This window comes from Schistocerca gregaria, chromosome 1 (genome assembly GCF_023897955.1).
Source record: "Schistocerca gregaria isolate iqSchGreg1 chromosome 1, iqSchGreg1.2, whole genome shotgun sequence".
NCBI classification, from domain to species: Eukaryota; Metazoa; Arthropoda; class Insecta; order Orthoptera; family Acrididae; genus Schistocerca; species Schistocerca gregaria.
Genome location: NC_064920.1, coordinates 681,171,073 through 681,187,457, shown reverse-complemented (window position 1 = coordinate 681,187,457; position 16,385 = coordinate 681,171,073). Strand labels below are relative to the sequence as shown.

The window sequence follows — 16,385 nt, the reverse complement described above, 5'->3', positions numbered from 1 at the left end:
CATGCATGTATAGAGAGTCCATAGAGCTTCACAAAGAGCATAACTATTTTAATACAAAAGAAAAAGTTAGATAAAATATGGATGTCAACTTTTCACCAACAAATGACAATGAATTACTTTTAACTGGTAATGATGGTGCCAGCCAGAGATAATGCACATTAAGCATTATGTGGCAAATGGCAGTGTCTTCTACTCTGCTCTAAAAATATGAGGCATCACCCTCAAGCTATGGTTGCAGTTTCAGATGCAGCTGTCTGAATGCAGTTGCTGATGTCTCATACAGTCAGAGGTGAAATGTTGTGGAATAGTTTTATATATCAACTACAGCCCTTCAGCCTGGAAGTCTTCACTGAAATAAAATGCCTGTTAAATGAAACTAGAAAAAGTTGAAGGTTCTTAATCAGCTTACTGTGAAGTATATCTTTGGTTTAAACTCTTTTATGTAAGGATATACAGTGAAAAAGAAAACCAACAAAAATAATTTGCCAAGACTACTTTTGCATAGTATCTATTTATTACAGCACATAACAGCAGAAACATAAAAATATTTTTTTCAAAGTTTTCCAAAAATACCGTTATTGGTAAGTTATAAATAAAATCGAAATAGCAAATATATCAAAGTATTAAATGTATGAGAAACAATTTGCACTCTTATCTTTATAAAAAGCAATCTAATCATCTTTAACAATGTCTTTCAAGGTTGAGTTCAGAGCTCTGGTGAAATGTGAACCACACCAGTAACACCTCCCACAGTCATCACAAATAAGATATTCTTTTTCTCTCTGCAGAATTGGTTCAGGTATTATACCAATCTGAATAGCAGCACCTTTTTGTGTCTTGCACTCACTCATTATAATTCCATCCTGTACATTCTGTACTTTTGCTTCTGTGTAACATGGTGGTCTTATCAACTCAGTATACATGTCATCTTCACTTGAAAAGCCTTCAGAGTCAAAACCCACTTCTTCATCTTCATCTTCAGCTTCAGCCTCTTCAGGTACAGAGTACGAAAGGCGGCGATAATTTTCAGCCAATTGCTGCATTGTATTCCTAGTTACTTTAATAAACGTGTCTCCATTACAAATCTGCAAATATTATAAATACCAGTGTATTAATTAGTGGAAAGCCTATTATTCCAGTGGGGAAAATAGAACAACTTCAAGTAATAATATGTTATAATGGACAATTCTAATCAAAACAGCTACATTTTTTTGAAAACAATTCTCATGTTACTTTTATACAATTTTGTACCAAAGAGAAAAGATTCATTACAACAAAATATCATGTGGAAGTAAGATCAACAGCACCACATGTATAAGCCAATTAATTTCACACAATCACACTAAAGACTCTAGTGCTCATGTGTTTCAAAACTGTAAAAAAGTGAGAAGAAAGAAATATTTTAAGATACACACACTCATTCCTGCTTTTGATTTCCAAATTTTTAAATAAAAAAATGCAATAAAACACCTGCAGTCTTTCTTCACAACATGTTGCCCATATAATTACCTTTTGGAAAATGCTTCTAGAGGGAAGATAAGATGAATCCTTATAAAGGTTGTATGTACACAATTGTACAAAATGATGAAATTTTCAGAAAGTAATGGACACTGCTTCATAATTAGTAATGAAGTAGCTGTAACATATTTTAAATGTACGTTATATCACAGAAGCACCTTTATTTTCTGTTTAACTCACTTATTCACATGGAATTTATAAAAATAATGTTTTATGTGGTAATAAAACAGTTATTGTATGGGGACATGCTGGAAAGTAAATTCAGAGAATGTTTTGTGTGTAAACTCTTAATGCTTTTTAAATAAAATAAACTTTACTAATATTCCACATGTTTATTATTCAAGGCTATATATTTATTTCTGAACATAGTCACCTTGTAATGAAAACATTTCTCCCAATGAGACACCAGTATATTGCACTGCAGAATGTGTGACTTTGCTGACAGAGCCACAACCTCACCTCTGCTTGCATTACTTCATCACTGTGAGAGTGAGATTCTCAACAGTGTTCTTTAGGTTTTGGAAACAAATAAAAATCAGATGGAGCCACATCAGGACTCTATGTAGGATCATTAAGGACTGTGAACCCACAATGTAAGATTGTTGCAGCACCTATCTGTGATCTCGCATTGTCATGCTGAAGGAGATGGTGTTCAATGTGTGCATGTTGTTGATGTGGTCTTCAGTCCCGAGACTGGTTTGGTGCAGTTCTCCATGCTACCCTATCCTGTGCAAGCTTTTTCATCTCCCAGTACTTACTGCAACCTACATCCTTCTGAATCTGCTTAGTGTATTCATCTCTTGGTCTCCCTCTACGATTCTTACCCTCCATGCTGCCCTCAAATGCTAAATTTGTGATCCCCTGATGCCTCAGAACATGTCCTACCAACCAGTCCCTTCTTCTTGTCAAGTTGTGCCACAAACTCCTCTTCTCCCCAATTCTATTCAATACCTCCTCATTAGTTATGTGATCTACCCATCTAATCTTCAGCATTCTTCTGTAGCACAACATTTCGAAAGCTTCTGTTCTCTTCTTGTCCAAACTATTTATTGTCCATGTTACACTTCCATACATGGCTACACTCCATACAAATACATTCAGAAACGACTTCCTGAAACTAAAATCTATATTCAGTGTTAACAAATTTCTCTTCTTCAGAAACACTTTGCTTGCCATTGCCAGTCTACATTTTATATCTTCTCTACTTCGACCATCATCAGTTATTTTGCTCCCCAATTAGCAAAACTACTTTACTACTTTAAGTGTCTCATTTCCTAATCTAATTCCCTCAGCATCACCTGTGTGCATGAACTCTTCAAATTTGAAACTCTATTACAGCATGCTCTTTTTCACACACCAACACAGTTGTGTTAGGCACCAGCATGTTACACACAACAATTTGGAGCCCTTTAGTGGCAGAAGGTCGCAATCTTTGTCAACCAAATGGGAAAGTTGACTGAGTAATCTGCACGACATGTAATATCTCAACCAATATTGAGAACAGAATAAGAAATTCAAAAGCATTACTTTTCAGCAAGAAGCTCTTGTTGGAGTTCTGGAAGCTTATGACTAAGAATACAGAATTATAGGAGTAGTTTAGCCAGCTGTGCACATCTGCCTTTATGGCGCAATCAGATTCTAAGTACAAGTCACTTTTAATGACCTTAAGGCAGTCAAAGCTAACACAGCTGCCTTGCCTTGTGCCACTGCTAGTGCCATGCTCACAGTCATTTTCATTTCATGCTTTTTTGGACTACTCAATGAGAACGTAAACATATTTTTTGCAGACAGTCCGCGATATGGGTCAACCCTGCTCGTGGCCAAGCGTGTGTGTGTGTGTGTGTGTGTGTGTGTGTGTGTGTGTGTGTGTGAGGGTTAAAGTTGTACAGAAATGCACATACTTTTGTCAAATCGGTTGATGCTTTGAAAAATATGGAGAAGTTTGACACCATAACAAAGGGTTTAGCACAGTGGCATTCCAATAAAAGAGGCACAAGTTATTACTGTGACTAACTTTCTACCTTTGGGTAACGCTTGAGTGAAGATTTTGAGGCATTTGCAAGCAGAATAAGGGCTATCTCACGCAAAACTTACGCCCTTGGCCAGGATGTGACCAATCATGAAGTGCTTTTGCAGAAGGCATAAATGTGCGCGGTTGATGTTTTCATTCATAATATAAACCTGCAGATTCCTGGTGAAGTTAAACTGCCTTCCCCAACCTCTCTCAACAAAGTGATATATTTGGAATTGTTACGAGAAGAAACAAGGCAAGCAGCAACAAGCCATGCTATGTGTTTGCTAGCGATACCGTTTCAGAAGATGTAGGTCAGATGGCCGCACGCCCAATAAGTCCTTGGCTTTCTGGTGCCCTAACTGTCAGGGGTTGGACACTTATGAGTGTACTGCTCATGACAGTCAAATAGGCAAGCCTTCTTTTAATGACTGCTATGCTAAATGGCATATTGTTGTGATACTCTCCCACGTATTTCGCAATAATACCTTCGGACTTACATGACTTTTAAAGATGACTTTTATCCTAAGAAATGCACCTGCTACATTTCAAATATTTGTCAACTCCTTATCACAAGGTTCAAAACCCAAGACATGCTTGGTGCATTTAGATGACATTATCATATTTACTTGAAGCACTGAGAGGCACAATGAGTGATTAAGGAATGTGTTGGCGAGATTACAGAATGCCAACTTGAGCTAGAATTTGGATAAATGTTCTTTTGCAGAGTCACAAGTTCAGTACTTGGGACATCTTGTAAGCTCCATAGAAGTGGAGCCAGATCTGCGGCTGATGGCACCTGTGGACTGTTTACCTGCTCCTACTGCTGTAAAAGAGTTACAGTTTTCTAGGACCGGTGAACTATTATTGTCATTTTGTAAAAGGCTATGAGTTTCCACAAAGCTTTTAAAAGGCTACTGAAGAAGGGAGTACCCTTCGATTGGTCTGAAAACTGAAAAATTGCCATGCAATGAGTTCTTGTTTTGCAATGCCTCAGATTTTGCCTTACATGCATTTTATGCCAGGAACAATGTGGTGGAATTGGTTATGCTTCTCACTAGCTTATCAAAGCTGAAGTTGTCATAGCAAAACAGGAAACGAATTGTTAGCCTCAGTGTTTGGAGTTAATTATTTTAAATCTTATTTGTGTAGTGGAAAATTCACTTGGTAGCTGACCATACTGCTCTTTTATGGTTCTTGAATTTAAAAGCTCCCAGCCACTGTCTGATAGCTGGGTTTTGAAACTGATTGATTATGATTATGATGTACACTATAAACCAGCCAAACGTCATCAAAATGCAGATGTCTTGAGTAGAAATGTTTGTGTACTGTAGGTAAATGACGTACGTATCACATAGTTGAAGGAAGCACATCAAATGAAAACAGTATGCCACCCTTGCAGATTTTTTTATATGAATATGGTATATTATACCCCACAATCCCTCTCGGAACCTGAATGGTAATACCATCGCCTATACAAACTCTTGGAAGTCCTAATGCCATATTAAGGGACCAGAGAACATATTTGATGTCTGCATTATTTGTATACGTGTGCAAACTGTTTAGAATTAAAAAGTGGAGAACCACCCCCTTCCACCCCAAATCAATGGCTGCACTGAACAGATGGTCGACTTAAGTAATAGTCCATTTTGACATTTTAAGCCCTGTCAGGGGAACATTGTGCAACCCCTGCCTGCTACATCAGTAGAACTGCTGAGTTTAAAACTTGCATTGGTAGAAGAGTGCCAAAGATGATGGAGCCGGTGCCTCTGTCATGGCCCAGGTATGCCCTACGCTCCAAGCATCCCTATTCACTTTTCTGTTGTTTTCAGTCTCCTGCCTTTCTTTACTTGAGGATGGGCAATATGATGCCACCATATGTCTTGTTTACCCTCCCATGCAGCATCTGTTTACTTGTTGCACATTATTTGATTGTTTCCGCCTGTGTACATGCCTGCAGTTGTTATTTTTTGTCATATTTGTGGAGGAGGTGGTGAACACAGAGGCTACCTGTTTAATGAGAGCAAACAGTCCTTAGACCAACTGGAAGAAAATTATGGCAGTGAAGAGTCTTTAGCTTCACCAGCAATGAGTACAGAGTGTAAATCTAATTAACCTATATGCCAGGAAAGCCCCTTATTGCCACTAGTGTTGAATTATTTAAAGAAGTTTCTGCTCACTCTCCCAGGGTTCTAACAGTTTTGGCAATACTGAGTCGAATGTATGCACCAAAGGCCCATGGTTACTGGCATAAGAATTAGAGCCAGGGTGTGGGCACTTTCACTTCTGTCCAGTTTTTAGAGTTTATTACTGTAATAAATGTCATGCCAAAAATAAGCATCATCAACTGTCACTTAACAGGAAGTGTGTAAGGTTAATTAACCCACAAAAACATAAACCACTGACCTCTTGCTTACTGGTGAGGGAATCTGCCACGGCTCGCCTGACACCATTCATTGCCTGCACGTAAAAGTACAACTACCACCGTTCATTCCACAGTCCACTGTTCTTGCTTGTGGTCAAACCTCTATGTGGCCTTCCAGGTATTAACCACCAAAACAGTTCATCCTACTGGTCAGCTACTCCCTTCCTCATCTAAGCTGAGCAACAATCATAGTAATTTGCTGTAATCTCTCGTTAAATAAAAGTGGAGGAGAGGCATCCCTGCAGCAACTGAGCTTCTCACCCTGGAATCAGTTATAACCAGCCATCCAGCTGCACCATTGTAAAATGGCAATTCTCACCTGTAATCCCAATAACTGATTAACGTTATTCATTGTGTTTTTATGGAAGACTTTATGTCCCACTAACTGCTCAGACTCCAATTAGGGGGTTAAACCAGTGAACCACATTTTAGTAATTGTAAAGATTAGATTAGATTAGATTAGATTAATACTTGTTCCATAGATCATGAATACGACACTTCGTAATGATGTGGAACGTGTCAGGTTAATAAAAGATGTCTGTACAAGAAATTACATTACACAAAATATTGCATGACACTAATGATTAAGTTTTTTTTTTTTTTTTTTTTTTACTTACTTTATATCTAAAAATTCAGCCAATGAGTAGAAGGAGTTGTCATCTAGAAATTCTTTTAATTTATTTTTAAATGTTAGTTGGCTATCTGTCAGGCTTTTGATGCTGTTTGGTAGGTGCCCAAAGACTTTTGTGGCAGCATAATTTACCCCTTTCTGTGCCAAAGTCAGATTTAACCCTGCATAGTGAAGATCATCCTTTCTCCTGGTGTTATAGGTATGCACACTGCTATTACTTTTGAATTGGGTTGGATTATTATCAACAAATTTCATAAGGGAATATATATACTGTGAGGTTACTGTGAGGATCCCTAGATCCTTAAATAGATGTCTGCAGGATGACCGTGGGTGGGCTCCAGCAATTATTCTGATTACACGTTTTTGTGCAATGAATACTTTTCTACTCAACGATGAATTACCCCAGAATATGATGCCATACGAAAGCAGTGAATGAAAGTAGGCATAGTAAGCTAATTTACTGAGATTCTTATCACCAAAATTTGCAATAACCCTAATAGCATACGTAGCTGAACTCAGACGTTTCAGCAGACCATCAATGTGTTGCTTCCAGTTTAACCTCTCATCAATGGACACACCTAAAAATTTTGAAAATTCTACCTTAGCTACAGACTTCTGTTCAAATTCTATATTTATTACTGGAGTTTTGCCATTTACTGTACGGAACTGTATATACTGTGTTTTATCAAAATTTAAAGAGAGTCCGTTTGCTGAGAACCACTTAATAATTTTGTGAAAAACATCATTTACAATTACATCACTTAGTTCTTGGTTTTTGGATGTTATTACTATACTTGTATCATCAGCAAAAAGAACTAACTTTGCATCTTCATCAATGTGGAATGGTAAGTCATTAATGTATATCAAGAACAGTAAAGGACCTAAGACCGAACCCTGTGGGACCCCGTGCTTGATAGCACCCCAGTTTGAGGAATCAGCTGTTTTAACATTACACGAACCACTTATTTCAACTTTCTGCATTCTTCCAGTTAAGTATGAATTAAACCATTTGTGCACTGCCCCACTCAAACCATAATGATTTAGCTTATCTAAAAGAATTCCATGATTTACACAATCAAAGGCCTTTGAGAGATCACAAAAAATACCAATGGGTGATGTCCGGTTATTCAGAGCATTTAATATTTGATCAGTGAAAGCATATATAGCATTTTCTGTTGAAAAGCCTTTCTGAAAACCAAACTGACATTTTGTTAGTACTTTATTTTTACAAATATGGGAGGCTACTCTTGAATACATTACTTTCTCAAAAATTTTTGATAGAGCTGTCAGAAGAGAGATTGGGCGGTAGTTGTTGACATCCGACATATCCCCCTTTTTATGCAATGGTTTTACAATGGCATATTTCAGTCTATCAGGGAAAACACCCTGCTCCAAAGAGCTATTACATACGTGGCTGAGAATTCTACTTATCTGTGGGGAACAAGCTTTAAGTACTTTGCTGGAAATGCCATCAATTCCGTAAGAGCTTTTACTTTTCAGTGAGTTTATTATTTTACTGATTTCAGAGGGAGAGGTTGGTGGAATTACAGCTGTTTCAAACTGTGCAGGTATCGCCTCTTCTATTAATAGCCTTGCCTCTTCTAGTGAAGATCTAGATCCTATTTTCTCCACAACATTTAAAAAATGATTATTCAAAATATTTTCAATTTCTGATTGTTTGTTAGTGCACTTGTCATTCAATTTTATTGCACTAAAGTCTTCCTGTGCTCTTGGTTGCCCTGTTTCCCTTTCAATAATATTCCAAATTGCTTTAATTTTATTATCAGAGTTACTGATCTCAGACATGATACACATGCTTCTGGACTTTTTAATAACTTTTCTTAGTACCGCACAATAGTTTTTATGATATTGAACAATTTCGGGGTCAGTACTCCATCTTGCTGTTAGATACAGTTCTCTTTTGCGGTTGCAAGATATTCTTATTCCTTTAGTTAGCCAAGGTTTATTATATGTTTTCTTGGAATTATGTTTAACTATTTTCTTGGGAAAACAATTTTCAAATACCCTTAAAAATGTATTGTGAAATAAGTTATATTTCAAGTTTGCATCGGGTTCCTTATACACTTCATCCCAGTCTAGCTGCTGTAGGCTTTCCCTAAAGTTTGCAACATTTATATTGTTAATTGAACGCACTGCTTTGAAAGTCTGATTTATTATACTGCATGGAGCTATGTCATGTACTGTAACAAGCTGTGCACTATGATCTGAAAGACCATTCTCAACAGGATAAGCATTTATGTCCTTAAACTTATCTTGGTCTATAAAAAAGTTATCTATCAATGTACTGCTGTTCTTTGTTATCCGAGTAGGAAAATCAATGACGGAGCTCAAATTGAAAGAACTGAGTAATACTAAAAGGTCATTCTTCCTATTACACTCTTTCAGGGAATCAACATTGAAATCCCCACAAATGATAATTTGCTTCCCCCTGTCTGACAGATAGCACAACAAAGCATCCAAGTTTTCCAGAAATAGCTGGAAATTCCCTGAGGGGGACCTATACACTGTTACAATTATGAAAGTGCCATCCTTTAGTTTAAGTTCAGTGGCACATGCTTCCATATGTTGCTCTACACAAAATTTTTTAGTTTCTAAATTTTTTGCACTGTGGAAGCTTTTGACATATATGGCAACTCCTCCTCTCATCATATTATCTCTACTTACATGTGCAGCTAAGTTGTACCCATTGATGCTAACCTTTTGCATATCAGTGACAATGTGATGCTCAGACAGGCATAGTACATCTATTACATTCTCAGTTTCTATATCTTCTAAACAAAGCAGAAGCTCATCAATTTTATTGTTCAATCCCCCAATATTTTGATGAAATATACTAACATTTTTCATTTTACTTTTGCAACTATCTTGAACTTTTTTGACATCTTTAGTACTTGCATGGCTGAGTTTCCCACTGGACACTGATCTTACACTAAAAAAGAGTTTCCACCATGAGATGTAGTTCCTCCCCCCTTTAAATTTCCTGCTATCAGCCCAGCCAGTTTACCCTTCCCTTTCCTGTTGAGGTGTAGGCCATGTCTAGTATAGTCCCACCTACAGAGTGAATCAACACGAACCACACCAATGTGTGACCCCGCACCAGATCCAAGTAGCCGTTCCAACTCCAAATTAACTCTCCTGACAGAAGAGGTCAAATGAGGTCGGTCGTGGCGTTCCAGAACCGACACAAACCCAACACTGGTATGATTCGATGCCGATGCAATCTTTGCCAGGTCACACTCTATGCTGTACCCCGGATCTCTGTCAATACTGTTGCCCGGCCCACCCACAATAACCACGGTGTCTTCCTTAGTAAAACCTTTACATAGTGAACCTAAATCCTCTGTAACCTGCCCAAGTTCAGCACTAGGTTTGAAAAAACTTGTGACCTGGTAATCCAACCCTAATTCATCCTGCAGAAGTTGGCCCACACCCCTAGCATGCGAACTACCTAGCAACAAGACTTTCTTTCTCTTTGCAGACTTCCCTACATTCTTAATCAATTTGCTGCTGAAAGCTTGTTGAGCCCTGTGTACATCTACTTCTGTGAGAGGCTCATCAGTTTCTGACTGAGGCAACAGGTCAAACCTATTTTGTACATTAATAACAAAGCGGTCAGAAGAATTTCTTGGCCTGTTCCTCGTGCCTGTTGCCACTTCCCACCCCTGTTTACCCTTCTCCCCCCTTAACCTGCCCAGTTCTCGCCTAGCCTCATCTAACTCAGCCTGAAGGGCAGCAATTTTCCCCTCCTGTTCCACAATCTTCCTATCTCTACTGCATAGCCTACAGAACCACTGATGAGTCTCGCTCATTTTCCCAATTCCCACGCCACTACAGTCGCCCCAATGAAAAAAGTTACTACATCCATCACACCAGACCCCGGAGCTAACGATCCTACGGCACGTCAGGCACTTTACACTCATGGTACAAATCTATTTTAGTGACAGAAAGACAATTAAGTTACCGGAAAACAATGAAAATACGTGTACGAAAAATTAGGCCTACTCGCGACTATGTAAACAGTGGTTCAGAAGTTTTTTACTGGAAATTACTTAAGAGATGACGATACTCTACAGATATAAAGGGGCAGCAAACGTATTTAGCACACTAAACTATCAGTAAATGCACTTAAGATTGCGGTATGAAGTTTAATCTGAAAACTCAAAAGTTCGGCCTGGCCGCGATATGTAAACAAAATGAACTTTACGTGATTACTGTGAAAATACGCGAGTAAGACAAAAACCTTTAATGGTATGCTTGCAGAGCACTATAATTAACGTAATAAATTAGTTTAAAGTGTTAAAAAACAGTTTATTACTACTTAAATTACTTATCTTGTACAAGAGCTGTGACTCAGACGTCCGTGTAGCAGGCGCAGGGCACACACATTACAATTAGTATGGACCTGAGACACACAGCTGATCTCCGAGGACATTTGTCTGCCATTATCACAACTCTGTTTCTCACAAATGCAAGCGGTGGTACAAGTGGCCACTCGGAGCATTATAACATGACTGCCCTTAGTAAGATAACTGGATACGTGATTATTATACAAGAGCTGAAATAATTTGGTATAGTAATGCTAATATTACTTGAAAATTCTGAACACACACTATTCACATAAAGATATCCAAAGATATACATGGGAGAGACCATTATTACAGCAGAAATCAATAATTGATTACATAATTACCAAGCAACGGCCAAAAATGGTAGTTCAAGACCTTAGAGTCATGTGGGGAGACAACTGTGAGTCTGGTCACTACTTAGTTTTAGCGAAGTTGACATACCCATTTAGGAGAAAACAATCAACAACTGGACAAGTGGCTGACCATAGCTAACATGAAAAATTAGAGCAGGCAAGGTATAAGCTCTTTCTCCTGAAGCAGTTCAGCATCAAGGATTTATTTCAACATACATTAGAAAACGAATTAAAAGTAATTCCAGTATATGACAATCTTGAAGTAGAATATGAAAATATTAAAGCACTTAAAATTTTTTTCTAGAGGTACTAGGGACTGAAAGTAAAAGTCTAGGTAAACGGGATCATCCATGGATGTCCAATGACCTGAAAATGTTGATTAGGGAAAAGAAAAATCTCTTCAAAAAATGGTCATCAACTAAATCACTACACGACAGGCAAAACTACCAGATAACAAATTATGAATTAAGAAACAGAATTAAATTAGAAAAGAACAAGATGTGGGAACAGAAATGTATTGAAACTGACAGTCTAATAGGTGGATCAGAAACAACAGAAGTGTGGAGGACAATTACCAGTATGACGAAAATGCAAGTAAACAAAGCAGTAGACAACCCAATTCCCTTAAAGGAATGGAAAAAACATCACACAGACCTTTCAACTGAAGACAGGCCATATTACACAGAAGGGAACAAAGAGAAAATGGAAGTAACTGATCGAAATATAAACATTGCAATACAGGAAGTGAATTGTGCATTAATTAAAATGAAGAATGGCTTATCACCAGTCCAGGAAACATTCCTGTTGAATTACTGAAGGCTGGAGGAAGATATCTGAAGAAACAAATAACCTGCCTGATGAACAACTGTTGTAAAAAGATTGAAATTCCCTCAGAATGGAAAAAGTCATATATGGTTTCTATTTTCAAGCAAGACAATAGAAAAGACACAAACTGCTATAGAGACATTAGTATCAACTGTACAATGAACTGCTTATTTGGCAAGATAATGTTTGAAAAAATTAGACAAAATGTTGGTCACCATATTGGGGAAGACCAGAACAGGTTTAGGCAGAACAGATCATGTACAGATAAACTATTTATTTTACAACAATTAATGGTGAAATTTATAGTAGTATGGAAGGAGCTACACATTGCCTTTGTAGATTTCGCAAAGTCTTACAATAAAGTCCCTAAATCTAAGCAGTGGGAAGCTATGAAAGATATAGGTATGGATGGTCACCTTTTACAAATTATCATTGAAATGCATGGAAACAATGTGGGACAGATTAAACGAGGTTCAAAGTTATCAGTACCTATTAATGTCACTAAAGGTTTGCGACAAGGTTGCAGTATGTCACCAATCTTGTTCAATTTATATGTGGAAGTGGCTCTCTGAAATTGGAAGAACAGCTATAGAGGAATGGGAACCACTGTCAACAATGTAAAGATATATCCATTAAGTTTTCTGATGATCAAGCTAATATAGCACAAGATGATGATGACCTAGAGTTCATGATATGATGATTATATCAGGAATACAACAGGTGGGGACTACAAATGAGTCTAACAAGAACAGAGTATCTGGTGGTGAATAGTGATACTAAATTTGAAGTACACATCAATGACAAAGCAGTTATGAGACAGGTAGAGAAATTTACATATCTCGGGGCACATAATGAGAAAAATGGATTGCGCGATACAAAAGTAAAATACAGAATACAGCATAGCAGAAAAGTGTTCGGGTGTATGAATTCTTTTTGGTGGGATAAGAATATTTCCAACAGCACTAAGAAAAGAGTAGGTAAGATAATGGTTGAATCAGTGCAATGCTATGGATCACAACTGTGGATCTCAAAAGAAGACTAATAGCTGTGGAATTTGCGTAGGAGTGCCAGAATACCAAGAATTGAAAGGAAAACTAATGACGAAGTAAGAGCTAGAATGAAGGCAAATGATACAGTGACAGATAGCATTGAAAGAAAATCATTAAAATGATATGGCTATATGATGAGAATGCTAGATCATTGGTGGCCAAAGAAGGTTTATGAATGGAAATCACCCAGCAGACGTAAGTGCGGAAGACCATAATGTTCTTGGACAGACCACATAAATGGAGTAATGGAACATCGCAGCATTGACAAGGAAGGTGTGCTGGATAAAGAGGCTTGGCATAGGATAACAGGAATACAACAAGATGATGTTGTTAATCATTCTTTGTATTGATTAATACTGTAATACTAAATAAATGATAGCTGCTATTAATCAGGTGCAGTGAAACAAAGGGAAATCTATACGGACAATGTTTTAATAGGTCGGTATGCTACAATTTCGAAAGAAAATATTAAGTCATGGCATACAAATAATTTACTTAAATGACATTGGAAATTGCAAAAACACATGACTATCTTTGATGGATTAAACGTATTCCTGTATTGTACATTGGGCACATGTGAGCAAAAGTTGGAGAATAACTTACGTCTCCATTATTATTTTATTGACAGAGAGGGGAATAGTTATTCACCTTCATAGGCCAAAGAAAACAGTTTAGACCATGGTGAGATTCTAAAGCGTGGAAATGGAATAGATAGTACTCAACATCTGACCCAATAATACAATTTCTATCTCCGTAAGGGACATCCTTCACTCTTAAAACATTCCCGTTTCAGTAACTTATTTTCCTGGTTGTGCATCACTATACATTACCAGCTCTTCTGTAAACACCTGTGTGTCTCACTGGTTAATGATAATCCTATCACTTTGCACCATTTAAATGGCTGCTTTCCCACAGCAAACCCAGTTCTCCTGCTCTATTGGTATTCCACAGAGTGTCTCCTCTATAGTAAATCTTATAGCCTCCCCACTTACTAAGATATTCAGAAAGCGGATGATCTGTGTTCTCACTCAGATTACCTGTAGGAGATTTCCAGACTTCAAGGAGAAATTAAACGCTATGGAGAGAAGTAAATTTTTGACTTGTAGATGTTAAATAAATGAGGCCAATTCCAGAGAGGTTCTTTCTGCAAAGCCATGGGTAATTATTTGTTAAGACCACTCAAATTATCACTGTATGAGTCTGCTTTTCCATATTAGAGAATGCGACCAAGAAGGAACTTTTGCTGGCAGAACAGCTGACACATTCTCTGCCCATGGTCATTCAGCCCCACAGTGGTTGCCATCATGAAATAAGGAATGGCTTACAAGGAGAGGTCCCCAGCAGTGGGATTGGGTTTTTGAAACCATCTATGTGGTTATGTAGGTTAAGATCCCAGGAATCTCAGCCTGCAGCCATTTGACATGATGGGCCCCAATTTGTAATTGGCAAAAAATAAAAAAATAAAAAATAAATAAAAAATAATGGAATTTTGTACAGCAAATAGCCTGGTTTGTGATGTAATGGACAGTTTAGTAGTTTCACATGCAGGAGGTTGTGGGTTCAAATCTTGTCAGGTGCAGTAACTTTTTTTATGTTTAAATCTTTATCGAAATGACGTGTGATTATCATTTTTATTTAGTTAACTGATTTAAATGTAATTTTTTATTTCAGTTCCTTTGTCACATCATTTTCATCATAATATTAACTTCTTCATTTGCTCTCTTTTTTCTGCCTATTATCTTTTCTCCACTTGAAATCTTTGTTCATGTGTTTCTAATTAATTTTGGTTGAATTTCTTTTGTTCAATCACCCTGTTTTTTCATCCACATAACTGCACTCATTATATCTATTTCTCATTTTGTTTGAACTTCATTACACTTATAAACCCTTCTAAACCCTTCTTTCATTTAAATCTTCTTCAGCATTATTATATCCATAGTGCAATAGGTATTTAAGTTAAGTTTTAATATTTGTATGATGACGCCATGAAAAAAATTACAGATCAGGTAGCGAAAAATACATTTTTCACATCAGTGCACAGTCAATATAAATAGATTGTTTGGTCTTTTGTTTACTAACTGATAGACTGGAATTTTCAAATAACTGAATATTATAATAGAAAAAATGTAATTAAATTCATCTTCACAAAAATTCCGAATGGAAAGAAAATGATATAAAGACAAAATGAAACAAATGAAAACAGATCATATGGTGATTAAAATAATGTAACAAAGGAAGAGGAGAAAAAAACACAATTAAACCAATTAAATGAATAGAAATGGTGATCAAAGTTATTTCGACAAAGAATTGAAAATTACTACACCTGTTGAGATTCAAACCCACAACCTCTTGCTTGTGAAGCTATTATCCTATCCAGTACACCACAAAACCAAATTACGTAGTTCAAATTTTTCAATGTTACTGACCATCATCCAAAATTTGGAATTTTTTTTCAATGACTCACAAATGTGGGCTCACCAGGGTGAACGGCTGTAGGGCGCAATATATGGGATCTTCACCTACAGCACTGTATATTTGGTTTCAAAAAGTCGATCCCAGTACAAGGGACCTCTGCTTGTTAGACGCCCTTCATCTTCCAACTACAGCCAGCTGTCACCTCATCACTGAATGGAAACACACACACCAATATTGTGCATGGCACACATGGATGCCATCTGTCAAACCTGTGTCACTTTGGAACGAGGGGTTTCCTTGTCTTATTATCACAATGCATGAAGTTTCTTTCTCAATGGTTTTTCCTCTTTGGTCCCTTGAATAGCTCATCTCTCAAATGTTATGAGCACAAGCCAAAGGAGAGTCAAAGTGTGAGATATGAATTATTCAGAAACAAGATACATGTACTGCCAGTTCACCTTACCATACCAACAAAAAGAGTACCCATCCACCCTTTCACCTTGCATCTGCATCTACCACACAGGCATACAAAATTACACAGTTAGCTGTGTCAAGATTCTGTTAATACAATCCCACTTCTTAGACTGGCTTTCACAGCTGAGCTCTGTCAATAGCATCCGTTGGTTCTGTGTCAGGACTGTTTGGCAAAGTACACATATATGGTGTGCTAGTCACTATAGTGTAATCAACTGCACGCAGCCTGCTCATATGCAAAAAGAGAGTTTCAACAAAACTGTGGCCATGAGAGTCATTAGATGCCTACCCACGTTGACGGTGGCACCTGCTTTGCC

General features: G+C 37.4%; 1 protein-coding gene across 7 annotated transcripts in view; it reads right to left on the bottom strand.

The window, feature by feature from the left end:
* Window positions 1–478: 478 nt before the first annotated feature.
* LOC126363261 (exonuclease mut-7 homolog) overlaps window positions 479–16,385 on the bottom strand; it is a 265,763-nt gene continuing 249,856 nt past the window's right edge. For all 7 annotated transcript variants that reach the window (XM_050007953.1, XM_050007952.1, XM_050007948.1 and 4 more), the window contains exon 16: window positions 479–1,085. In XM_050007953.1, coding sequence (XP_049863910.1) covers window positions 672–1,085 — 414 coding nt within the window. In that variant the 3' untranslated portion in view covers window positions 479–671. The remainder of the gene's footprint in view (window positions 1,086–16,385) is intronic.